Below are 13456 nucleotides of genomic sequence, written 5' to 3' on the forward strand. Positions count from 1 at the left end.
TCTTTCTTTCTTTCTTTCTTTCTTTCTTTCTTTCTTTCTTTCTTTCTCTCTCTCTCTCTCTCTCTCTCTCTCTCTCTCTCCCCCTCCCTCCCTCCCTCCCTTCCTTTCTTTCTTTCTATAATTAAGCAATGTTATGAGATTTTAGGGCAATCCAGTAATGAGCTCTCTTCTTCTGCTAAGCCCAAATCTGATAGGTAAGTAGATAACAAAGTCTGACAGGAGGAATTCTAAATTCCAGCCTTATGACTGATAAATGCTGGAATGAGGGAGGTGACGTGGATACATGGACACAGTGAGCATCCTTGAAAGAAACAGGCTGTTCCACTTAGTTTGTGGAGCAGATGGGTAACTGCATCCCTTCCTATCCCCACCAGCCCCTGTCCAGCCCCAGAGTAGGACCTGTGATTCATTACTGAGATCAGACCAGAGTGCAGCCTCTCTACGAGTGGGTAGATGGCGGAGAGAACCCAAAAGAGACTGAGCCTGGAGTCCTCAGCCTCCCTCCAGACTCCCATCAGGTAGAGCCATGCCTTCTTCCCCAAGGAGACCCTAGTCAGCGATAAGGATGAAGGCCAAGATCTTCATTTTGCTGAAGTCCCTCCTTACTGAGTATGAGGCCAGGCAAATGAAGATTTGCTCCTGACAAATATTAACTGAAGGACATCAAGAAAAATCTCCCAACAGCCTGGTTCTCACCCAGAGCCACAAGTAAGTCTGCTAAGGAGCTGATGCTTCTTCTCCCAGCATCCTGGTAGATAGCCATTCACCAGGCACGTGTCCCAGAGCACCGTGTCGGCCAGCTGCCTTCATGGAAACGCTGAGGTCTAAGTGGCTTGGAGCAGGAGTCTGCCTCTGCACCCCAAAGGTTCTCTGTCCGCATTCACGTTGACTCAGGCTAGCTGGACCAGGCCTGGTGATGACTGCTGACCTTGTGCGTGTGCGTGTGTTACCTGCAGTGAGGTGCCCCATCTGTCATCCCTCAGAACTGTGAGGTCCCCAAAGCCCCGAGAATTTGTCCTGCCGTAACACACTCCTGTCAGATGCACTGAGCTCATTGAGGGGTTCTTGGTTCCCAGACAATTGTGTTTCATTATTTGCAAGTTGCTGAGAAGAATGTTGACATTTCAGCTCCCAGTGGTTTTTCTTTAGGAAACAGAAACATAAATGATCGATTCTCCATTTGGCCACCTGCCCAGGAAAGAAAGAGGCAGAGAAGTACAAAATGCCTGTTAGCCTTGCAAAAGGGCCCACTTGTTCACATTAGGCCATATGAGAAATAAAAAGGAAATCTCCTTTCCTTTGTGAGGCTCTTTGAGGCTGGTACCTTTTCCTGTTTGAGAGAGTTTTCATTTGGGTTATAGAGATTTGAGAGGAGATTTCATATTCCGAGTATGAGCAGGCTGTCACCTGTCCTCCAGCAAAACACCATTATCATCCTGTTTTAATTTAGAGTCAACATAAGCATTTTCCCATATATCACCTCTTTTGATCTTGTGAGATAGATATTAGCCTCTCTGTTTTATAAATAAGAAATCTGAGGTTCATAGAAGTTAAAGGATTTGCCCCAGAACCTTCATTTAACCTGTTGTAAGCCCAGAATTTTAAACCTCAATCTCTGGATGCCCAGTGTTTGATAAGACACAGTTTAGTGCTTACTTATATTCTTTTTTGAATCTGCATTTAATTTATCTTGGTTCCCCAATGAGATTTTAAGCCCTTACCGGTAAGTTACTACCCAGTGCCCACACATCATTGACTTACAAAGTAGTCAACTTTTAGAGACATTGGGCAAAATGTGGTGGTTGAAACTCTAGGAGGGGATGAGATCTCCCAGAGACAATGCCTGGAGGACTAACTACAGAGCTCTAAATATGTCAGCTGGGGTCCTCTAAGAAGTAGAGCCCACCCTGGCTAGGTCAGATGAGGACACTTTAATGAAAGAGCCACTTAGAAAGGGTAGGTAAGGTTAAGTAAGGGAGCAAGGGATGGTGAAGCTCCCAGGAACCTACAACAGTAGAAAGCAGCAACCACCCTAGGAGGAAATATACTTACTGAAGCCCATGGAGAGCAGGATTGAGGAGGAAGTTCCCTCCTTCACCAAGCAAAAATATAGACCCTGCCAGAGATGTAGCACAAAGAAGGAAAGAATGCGGATGGAATACCCTGACTTCTCTCTCCATCCACCCTCTGATCTCCTGCCTGTCTTGCCCAGAGGACCAGGGAATGCACTCCACAGGAACCAGGCTCTAGGCACAAAGCAGAATAGAGGAGAATATTTAAATTCTTTTTTTTTTTTTTAACTGGGAAAAGTGAGATTTGGGGTGAGTTTTTTCCAAAGCTTGTATAGCTAATAAGTGGGATGGCTGAGATTGGAGACCAGCTTATTTTAATCATGGAACATTCTGGAATAGCATTGTAGGTTTTCAGCCATTCATGTCTGAGGCCTTTTGTGTTTTCCTACCTGCTTTACAGGATCCACCGAGATCACAGCCATCCCATTACATGCATGCACCATGCTGGGTGGGGTTTCTCAGAGCCCTTCCCTGTGCTTCCCCTTATCTCATCCTCAAGGGACCCCTGAGCTGGACAGGTCAGCCAGTTAATCCTGTCTGACCCTTTGTGTATCACTTCCTTCATGGAGATACCATCTGTGTGACTCCCTGAGGGATGCCTGTGTCCGTCATTTCCCACGTGCCTGGCACATGGCATTGCTTCATGGTATGAATGTTAGTACGAGTAATAATGATAACTGTCATTCACCGAGCTCTCCCGACATGCAACACACTGTGCTAAGTGCTGTATGTGCGTAACTGTTTTCAATATCTGGTAAGAAATGTGATTATTTTTGTTAAAGTTCCCCTTCACTGTGGAGTTTCGGAGCTCATGGTTCCACCTGGCTGTTTGCAGAACAATTTTGACATATCTGTAGGATATCGTATAGTCTTCTTTTGTTTTCCCAAAAAAAAAAAGGTCTTAAGGAAGGTTGTAATAGAAGGAAGCCCAACATGGGAATCTGAAAGATCGCTGTTTGAATTTTCTCTCTGTCTTATTAGTTCCTTGAGGTTTCAGGAGGTCACTTCAGCCCCCGGCCTTATGTTTCCTTACATGTAAATTAAGGGAGATGATTTTCACTTTCCAGGACTATGGCCTGGGCTAAATTATATGATAGGGAAGAGAACCTGTAGCACGTAAGAGTAGGTCCCCAAGAAAATGCTTGACTGTACTTCCCAGATTTCCAACAGTGACTTGGTGAGGTGGCTAATGTGAGGCGCTGAGCCCCAAAGGGCACCTACCTCCACATCTTCTGACCCCCCCCAGTCCGAGCTGTCTCCTGGACCTCTGCTGGCTCTCCATCCCGGCAGTGAATAATCTTGTGGGGATATGAGACTGTGAGGCATGCTGTCTGCTGGCAAACTTGCTTGGCCTTAGCGCAATTTTTCAGAGCTTGACTCAGGGTCCTGTCTCACAGGAGAAACATGCTTCATCAAATTGGAGTTTTATTTCCCCAAAGATAGCCCTGCACGGAGAGTCCCTCCCTCTTTCATTTGTCATGGAAAGCCACCACCAGCAGCCCCAAGCAGAAACACGCCTGGTATTGTGTGTGTGCTCTTTCCATTCTTTCCATCCTCTTTTGTGTACGGCTGCATTCTGCTATTAGAGGGGGCAGTAATTCAGAGAGCCAAGGACTGGGAGGACTGTTTTGGGGATGGAGACGTTGAAGTCTCTCCTTGATCAAAGGTGCAGCCCTCTCCCCACCAAGACTGTGATGTTCTCTCCTAAGAGGAGTTAAGAAGGAAGGGCTCTCGCCCCTTTGATACGGTCCCTCCAGTCTTTCCGTTTACAATGGAGCTACTTCCCGTTCTCTTTCTGTGTTATGTCTGGAGATCTGAAGTTGGAGGTTCAACTGCAGAGGTACCAGGCATCAGGTATTTTATTCCAAATCCAGCCAAGAACCCAGCATTCAAAGTGAAGTTTCCCAGGGTTCAAAGTCTGGCGGGCCCACTCCCAGAAGGAGGGCAAGTCACTTCCCCTTTCAAGTGCCTGCTTGACGCTGGGCTCCATTCTTGATGCCGGGCACACAGAATGGATAAAACAGAGATCCGGGCACAAATGAGCTTTGGTTCTATTGGGCATAAGGCAGACAGTTGCCAAATGAACAAATAAATAGGTCAGATGGCAGTAAGGACCAGTGAGGAAAAGGGAAGAAAGGAGAAAGAGTGAGGTGCAAAGGGGGCGGGGGTTGGAGACAGTGTCCCCAATAGGATGGCATTAGAAATAGGAATTACCCCCGGGGGCTGCAAAAACATACTTTGGCCATTCTCCCCATGTTTCTTAGAATCACCCCTCAGTGAATTCACGGGAAAGCAAGCTGCACAGTGGGGACTCTAGAAACCTCCCAATAAGCAGGGCAGTTACAGGGACAGAGGACTTAGCTTTGGAGGGTGAGTCCTTCTCTTTAACTATTTAGAGGACAGGCATTGCAGGAGGGATCTCTGGTCACTGAGTGGCAGCCCTGAGGGGCTGAAAGAGCAACGCTGGGGAGGGTTACCCAGAGAGATTTTGGCTTGCTAGAAAGAAGCCACCATGTAAAGGATTAAGTGCTCCCTGCACCAGGAGTCTGGAGAGCTGAGTTGTAGGCTCAGCTTGCCACCAGCACCCTGGACCACCTCAGCACTGCCCACCCCCACCTCCCAGACATCATTTTCCTCATCTGTCAGCTGGAAACTTGCAAGATTTTCTCTAGCTCTGACATTCTGTATGTCTACAAGGGTGTAAGTGGCGCTCGAGAATGAATGGGTGCCCCCTGTTCCCCAAACAGGAACCAGAGCACAGACCTTTAGGGACAGTCATTCATTTACTAGAAGAAGTTAATTTTCATGATATCCCTGTAGTGTTCCAGGCACCGTACTAGGTACTTGACCTAAATTTTCATTTAATTCTCTCCCCCATGCAAGGATAGTGTTTACACTTGAGGAAGTGACAGAATTAAGTCATTTGCCCAAGATCACAGAGGGCCAGGAGCATAAGCCAGCCGCCCGGATTGCACAGAACATTTCCGGTACCCAAAGTGACAATAACCAAACAGCCTCTAGGGGATGCCTCATCCCTGTGCCTTCTGGACATCGCTGTTCCTAACACCGCTGGTTTTCTGGCACTGAGGTTGTGAACATGCTCTTCTGACAGATGAACAGATGACTTTTATCTCCCAGAAACATGATGTCATGATTATTTTTGACTTTTCTACTCCTAGAAGCCCAGAACTATAACTGCTGATAGTTGGGCTTGATTTTGCACACAGGACAGGCTGATAGCAACGAAGGGGCTGGAAGCTCTAAAACATGTAATGCAGAGATAGGAACACTCCCCCACCCCAAGTATAAATCCCTTGGAATGTCCTCACCCTCTCAGTGGTACCCTCATATGAAGCCCATGCTTACCTGTCACTGGCCACCCCAGAAGCTAGTTTAAAAAGCAAGTGTCTTCGTTCTTAACTTGCATCATATCAACTTTGGGAGAGCTCTGGATAAAACATTCATCTCACAAGAATGACAGAGTGCCTTTTTCTTCCAGGGACTGTCCTGGGCACTGAGGATAGAGCAGTGAGCAGGATGACACCCATGCCTTTTGTGATGTTTTACCTTCTAACTGGCTCATATACGTAGCTTTGGTTTATAAAAAGTTTGGAAAAGTGGGGAAACAGAGGCACTGATAAATAAATGGAATGCATTTGGTAGGTACCTTCCTACTGAAAAGGGTAAGGGAAAATAGAAAACGTGTGTAGTTAAAAACTGCAAACCGTGGGGTGCCTGGGTGGCTCAGTCTGTTGAGCATCTGCCTTCGGCTCAGGTCATGATCCCAGGGTCCTGGGATCGAGCCCCGCATCGGGCTTCCTGCTCAGCGGGGAGTCTGCTTCTCCCTCTGACCCTCTCCCCTCTCATGCTCTGTCTCTCTCTCTCTCTCTCTCAAATAAATAAATAAAATCTTTTTAAAAAACTGCAAACTATAAGCATGGAACTCTGATGATCATATTTTTCCAGGCCAAAGGGAGACATGCAGTCTGGCAATGGTTTTTATTTTCTTTCTACTCTCTAAAATCGATTCCCATGAAAACTTTTTCCAGAAGTAAAGATAAAATCACATTTAGGAATATATTCTGTAACTCCTCTTTATTTAATAGATTGAAACCATATACAGTATGAAGCCCAGCAACATATTAATAAAAGGATCATATCATGTTTATCTTGGGGTCTTGATTTGTGAGCCAGATAGCTAGGCACAAAGGAGGCATTCTATAAATCTTGGGTAGTCATGTGAATCAGTGTTCAGGTATTTATACAGTGTTAGATATAATGGTAGGGTAACCATTACCCTAGAATATCAAGAAGAGGCAAGCATGTCAGGCAGGGAAGCATGGAAGGGGCAAAGGGAGAGCAGTGTGGATGATTGGTGGCATTGGTGGATGGTATCTGACATGCCTTTGGGACTGGAGGGAATCTTCAAATGAAAACACTCATTAGCAGATGTGCGGATACACAAGATGGGGTGCCCGCCTCCAATGGAATATTATTCTGCAGCAAAAAGGCAGGAAGTTCTGACGCATGCTACTACACAAAGGAAACTTGAAGACATTAACAAAGTGAAATAAGCCAGTTATAAAAAGGCAAATTCTGCACGATTCCACTTCTATGACCTATCTAGAGAAATGAAATTCAGAGAGACAGAAAGTGGAACGGTGGTGGTGAGGGCCTGCAGGGGGCAGGGGGGTGTGTGAGGAAGAGTGAGTGTTTAGTAAGTATGGAGTTACTGTTTGGGAAGAGGAAAGTGGCGCTCGGGGGGGGTTTCAAATGAAAACACAGGAGTAAAAACCATGTCCTTCCTTTCAACAGGGCGTTGTTGCTGGTGCGCGTTCCAAAGGAGAACACAAACAGAAAATCTTTTTAACCATCTCCTTTGGAGGTATCAAAATCTTTGACGAGAAGACAGGGGTAAGTAAAAGAATCACATGGCATTGTGAAATTGAATCCATTGACAGATGTGCCCTTAAAAGCCTCTACTCTCTGGGCAGGAATATCAAACAAGCATAAAAACACATAAAGTAACTGACAAACTTGATCAACTGTGATCGTCCATCAAAGGCAGGCTCTTCCCTGACTTGGCCACAGTGTTTCTAACAGTGTGATTGTGATAAAAGTGTCACACAGGCCCAGGAATCTAACGGGAGATTGATGAGCTTTGAAGCGCGGTGGGTAATGTGACAGTTTAAGTTAAATTTCTTTGTGTGTTGGCAACTTTAATGACATGCATCCTAGAGGGAGACACATGAATGTCTTTTGACTTGGTCAAAGCCTCCAGACTCTCCGGAGTTTACCCTGTGCCACCTTGCAATTGCTGTAATCAAAAAGAATGGAGATTTCAACCTTAGAAAAATGTGTCACTGCATGACCAGGAAATGTCAGGGCTGATGTGTTTGTTGAACCCGCCAAGGAAGTGGATTGTGTTTTCATCAGCCCCCTAGCAGCAGTTAGCTCCAGCATTCATCCCTGGGGCTGTCCTGACATTGGTGGTCCTGTTAATTGATGATAAGAGAAAAACAGAAAAATGTTCTAGGCTCTATTTAGTCCAGAGAGCAAGAGTCAGATGGGTGTGGTTTTTTTCCTTTTATTCATTCAGTGTTTTACAGCTTATAAAACACCTTTACATATATCACCTCCTTTGCACTTCCCAACTTAATTTTCAAGCGTTGTAGACGCCAGACTCAACCAGCCAAGTTACTCAACCTTAGTCATTTTGCATTGTATTTTCTCCCCCTTGTTCTGACTCCTATTAGGATCCCATACGGGTAGGAGGATGATAATTTAACAATAAAAATGGGTTTTGAAGAAAAGGTATTTCTGAATAATTAGTAATAGGACAGGTATTTGTCTACCCAGATTCATAGCAGCATTATTCACAGGAGCCAAAAGGTGGAAGCCACCCAAGCGTCCATTAGCGGATGTGCGGATACACAAGATGGGGTGCCCGCCTCCAACGGAATATTATTCTGCAGCAAAAAGGCAGGAAGTTCTGACGCGTGCTACTACACAAAGGAAACTTGAAGACATTAACAAAGTGAAATAAGCCAGTTATAAAAAGGCAAATTCTGTACGATTCCACTTCTATGACCTATCTAGAGAAATGAAATTCAGAGAGACAGAAAGTGGAACGGTGGTGGTGAGGGCCTGCAGGGGGCAGGGGGGTGTGTGAGGAAGAGTGTGTTTAGTAAGTGCGGAGTTACTGTTTGGGAAGAGGAAAATGGCGCTCGTGATGGATGGCTGGGGGGGCTGCACAACGCTTGTCCATACACTTCACACCCCTGAACTGTATGCCAAGAAATACTTAGAATGATAAATTTTTAGTTACGTGAAGTTTACCGCCATAAAGAAGAACTAGTGATAATAATTTCCGTTCCTGGGGTACTACTGTACACTACGCGCATATTAATCACGTGACATACATGATTCAGTTTTGCCCTCACGGCAGGCTTACGGGAAAATAACAACTTCATCAGGCACATAATACGTGCCAGGCATTGTTGTGAACCCTTTGCAAGTACCAACTCTGTTAATCCTCACGACAGCCCTGTGAGGTAGATGGCAGTATCCTCTCCATTTTATAGCTGGAGATATTGAGGAGAGAAACGTAGATGTAATTTATTGAAAGTAAGCGGTGGTTGGAGACAGGATTAGAATCCAGGTTGGTCTGGCTTGTGAGTCTTCTCACTTAAGCTTGCTGCCTGTTATTTCTCAGAATAAGTGACTTTGCAAAGGTTACCCAGCAAGTAGGAGGCAAAACTGGGATTTGGCCTCCCGTTGGCCTGAATATCAGGGCAGTTGAGCTCTCTGTCATTGAGAAAGGTCAGCCTACCTGGGGATGCCTTGGGAAAAGGGAGTTTAGAATGAGGGCACAAGCTCAGGGAGTAAAGGAGCTTGAATGCAACAAGATTAAGAGCCTAATGAAAGTCTCTCCTGCCTTAATAAAAATACAGTTTCTGAAGCCAGGGAAGTTTTTCCTTCTCCTGGGTAGACTACTGTTTGGAGACTTGTGCTCAGTCTTGAACCTCACACTTGAAAAAGGACACAGGGAAATCAAAGAGTGTCCTGATGAGGGGGGCTATGACAGTTGGAGGACTAGAAATTATCTTGAACCAAGACTTGTCAACACAGGTGTAGCCTCCTAGGCTCCTAGGTACACACAAGAGGCGGAGAGCTGTGGGCTTGTAGAAACTGTTAGGATGTCATTGATCCCCTTACCATCTTTACTGGAGGGAACCAAGTAATGTGGACCAAGCCTAACCAAGAGATTTATATGCCCGAATACTACATCATCATCTCTATTGTCTGCCTGCCACCATGACAGCTGATATAACCAAAGGGACAGGAGTGAGGTAGAGTGTCAGATACCTTATCTTGTCCTGGGGCCATGTTTTTGGGCATTGCTGTTCCATTAGGTAACCCACCATCAGATAAGCTGTGCCCAGATCATGAAAATCCCAATCACTAAATTTTAACTCATAAGGAGAGAGAGTTTGTATTCTTGACCTAGATCTAAATCCTCAGTCAAGGGTGGCTGACCTGGCCCAAAAGAAAGATACCACCAAACTCTCTAATGCTATTTTTGATTCTTCAGCTGGACAAAAAAGAGAACAACAGTAAAATCATTGTTTCAGCTCAAAACCATTTGACTTTGTGGGAAAAATGTCCGCTCCCTGGTGGAGGATCAGGGAGAAGGCAGAGTGGGATGTTTTCTGTTTGGCTTATTTCACTCCAGTTATGTTTGATTCACATTAGGCCCCGGTAGCATCTGGCTTCTGCAACCTGAGCTTGTTAGTATGTCTCAACACAAGTCTATGGAAAGCTAGTAGAAGGGATTGAATGTTTTAAAGCCCGAAGCAGAAACAACAGAGAGCAGGACAGCCCCTACTAATTAATAGTGGTCATCTCTCCAAAGAGTTGTGTAGTAGCAGAAGGAGCTGACTTGTTCTGTATGACCCAACAAATAGAACCAAGATCAGGTAATAGGAGATTCTTTGAAGCAGTGTTGGTTTATGAGGAGGAGGAATTTTCTACCAGTTAGATGGACCACCTTCTGTGCTAGCAAGTTCCCCATCACTTAGGAGTATTCAAGCAAAACCTTACGATGGGAAAATTGTGGAAGGGAGCCAAGTAGAGAATGAAGTATTAAACAAAGTCACGTCGAAGTTGAATCCTGAGACTAGTTTTAAAATTCTGTTTCTTCCTTAAAGTCATCCCTGTTGATGTGATTTATTTTCAGACAAATGGAGGTTTTTCAAACTCCATTGGAGATTATGAGCAACAACAGTTTACTAAACCTTTGTTGTTGCCCAGCAGGAGACCAACTGAATTGTGCCGGATAAGAGTTTAAGTGAAGTATTTTGTCCTACATATCAACGAAATGGAAAACTAGGTTTTGTCATTTGGAATGACAAATTTTTGTTGTTTATCATATCTAAAGTATTCTCAAGCTTGACTGCATTTTTGTTCAAACCAAAAAAAGAAACATTTGCAGAACGTGACAATAGCTAGAATTTTAAAATCCAAAAGCTGTCAAAAATGTTTTGATCCCAATTAAAGAGACCCCTTGCAGCAATTTACACCTTGTCTTGAATTTCAAAGGGTTCTTGATCCCAATCCTTACATGAGTAAATTCTGTTTTATTATTAGCATGTTGCAGGGAATAAATCAATATTGAAAAGCTGTTCATATTTTCAGACAGCTAGGTATTGATAATGTGTCAAAGGGATCAGTGAGAATGCAAAAAATGTCATATATAAACTCATTGTTATTGGTAATAGTAGGAGCTGTAGCAAATCAGGAGCAGATGTGGTTTCATATCCATGTTGCTAGGTCCTTAAATCAGACCTGTGGGTACTAAGGCAGGAGTGAAGTCGTCATCTTCATTTTGCGGATAAAGAAACTGAGATTTTGGGAGTGTCTTTGACTTGGCTGTAGACTCAGAACAAACCTTCCAATTTCAAATCTTCTGTCTTTCCAGGGAAACTCATTGATTTCTCTTGATTTGCAGTTTTATTCCATAGAATTGCTATAATTTTGTGCCATAAAAAAATCATAAATATTGCAGGACCCTGACAATAAGTCTGTTTCTCAAGACAGAGGGCAGTAGTCTGCATCAACTTTTCAAGATGATGTAATATCTTGTTGCCATAATCACATGTAAATTTTGCTTGTTCGTTTGGTTTAGCCAACTCTGATTTGGTAGTACTATATATACCATCTGAAGTGCATTACAACAATGCTGTGAAGTCGGTGCTATTGTTATCACCATTTTACAGTTGAGAAAACTGAAATCCAGATTAAGTCCCACAGTAAATTAAGTAGCAAGAGCTGAGATTTAGCCCCAGGCAGTCTGATCCAGAAGCCTTGATGCTAGTAAGATAGCACTAATAATAACATACCTGCCTTGGTCTGTTTGGGCTGCTCTAACAAAAATACCATAAAGGAGGTGCCTTATAAATAACAAACATTTCTTTCTCACAGTTCTGGAGGTGGGGAGTCAGATATCATGGCCCCAGCAAATTCATTGTCTGGGGGGAGAACCCACTTCCTCTTAGCTGGTGCCTTTTTGCTGCTTTCTAGAGCCTCTATTATTAAGACACTAATCCTATCCCAAAGGCTCCACTCTCATGATCTGATTCCTTCCCAAAGGCCCCACCTCCTAATACCATCCCCTTAAGGGCTAGAATTTCAACATATGAATTTGGAAGGGGGAGGACATAAACATTCAGACCATAGCAATACCAAATTTTATAAATGATGTGCTTTTATATATATTAGAGCAGATTCAGTATTCTCTCTGTTTTATTGTCACCATTATTCATTTTCACGCTGATGACCTTTCCTGAGGGAAGGTACAAGGAGTCGAGTTACCACTAGAACTTTCTTGTGGATGGAATATTGGCCACGTAACCCGTATGTGGTTGGGCAAGAGCAGATCGGACGCCTCTTCTGTGCCACGTGATGCTCCATTTCCTGGGGATTCAAAGATGAATGAGACGTGGTCTTGCCCCAAGCTGTTCACAGTCTGGTTTTACCAGACTCACAAAGCGAGCTGACAGTTGCTAAGATCCAGGTGTGAATGGAGTTGTCAGGACTTAGGGGATCAAGACCAAGCTTTGGCTAGAATATTCAGGAAGTTTTCACAGAAAAGGGCACACTGACATGGCAGTGGAGGAGTGAGCTAGAGAGGACCAGGTAAGTAAGACCAGAAAGAAAAAGCAATATTTCCAAATGCACAGAGGTCTTAAAGAGAAAGATACGTGTATTCATTCTTCTCTGCAGAAAATATTTATTGAGCACTTCTATAAACAGATGAGCAAAGCCATATCTTTTTGTTCATCACTGTTGTCTATCCAGTTAGCACAATGACTCCTGGTCATAGTAGGTGCTCAGTAATACTGCACAAAAACATAGTAGGTGCTCAGTAATACTGCACAAAAAATAAATTGACTTAGTGATTAAGAATCAGCAGATGTATGCAGAATTACTAGGGCATAGCACGGGAGTGGTGGAGAGCGACCCAGAATTGAATACTGTCTCTCATCATAGAGGTCTAATGATGTTTTAAATGCAATGGTTGCACTTAAATCTCAGGGCTGATTTAATAATGTACTCTTTGGTGAAAACCAGATGTCACTTTACTTGTATCTCAACAAAAACAGGACTGTTCTTCCTTCGGTTTGAACTGGATGTTTTGAGTGGGGCTTGGGGAGAGCAGTTCAGGAAGAGGAAGGAATGTGGGCCTGGGGAGGGAGACAGGGAAGAAGAAGAAGGCGCCGTAGAGCAGAGTGCTGGGACCTGGGAGTCTGTGGGACATCCCTGTTGTGTTGGGAGCCACTGAAACACTACACAGAATTTTCCCAAGACTACTTATGAACTAGCCTGTAGGCAGGACGGTATGGTTTCCAGGATGCTCTTGTGTGTCCTGTCTCACTGGCCACTCAGCAGTTCTGGAGGGTTTTATTGCTGCCTTTTACAGATGAGTCTACTAAAGGTACAGGGAGGGTGAGTGGCTTGCCCAAGGCTATTATGTGTAGGAATTGAATTCAGATTCACACTTTATAGCACCCGAGCTTGATTCTTCACTTCACTGATTCTTTCCCTATACTGGGTGTTTTGGAACTTTATGTCGGCATTAAGTGGTTACAGCTTTTGGGGGAGAGGGTCCTAACGCAGGAATTTATTAGGGGCCAAGGATGCTAGACATTCTACGGAGTATAGGATGGTCACACACAACAAAAGTGTTTCCTGTGCTACACGACTTTCAAATGTCTTACTAGATATTCACGTAGATAGAAAAATCTATTTATAATGAACTGAATCTAAAACCTAACTCTGCATATAAGCAATGTATATCGATAATACTGAGTTTTCCAGAAATG

At 44.1% G+C, this 13456-nt stretch overlaps 1 protein-coding gene across 13 annotated transcripts in view; it reads left to right on the forward strand.

The window, feature by feature from the left end:
- The window catches only part of DAB1 (DAB adaptor protein 1), a 1119086-nt gene that overhangs the window by 982065 nt on the left and 123565 nt on the right, over nt 1–13456 (forward strand). For all 13 annotated transcript variants that reach the window (XM_032427988.1, XM_032427951.1, XM_032428047.1 and 10 more), the window contains one exon: nt 6888–6986. In XM_032427988.1, the coding sequence (XP_032283879.1) occupies nt 6888–6986 (99 nt within the window). The remainder of the gene's footprint in view (nt 1–6887; nt 6987–13456) is intronic.

Source organism: Phoca vitulina, unplaced genomic scaffold, assembly GCF_004348235.1.
Source record: "Phoca vitulina isolate PV1807 unplaced genomic scaffold, GSC_HSeal_1.0 scaffold2, whole genome shotgun sequence".
Classification (NCBI taxonomy): domain Eukaryota; kingdom Metazoa; phylum Chordata; class Mammalia; order Carnivora; family Phocidae; genus Phoca; species Phoca vitulina.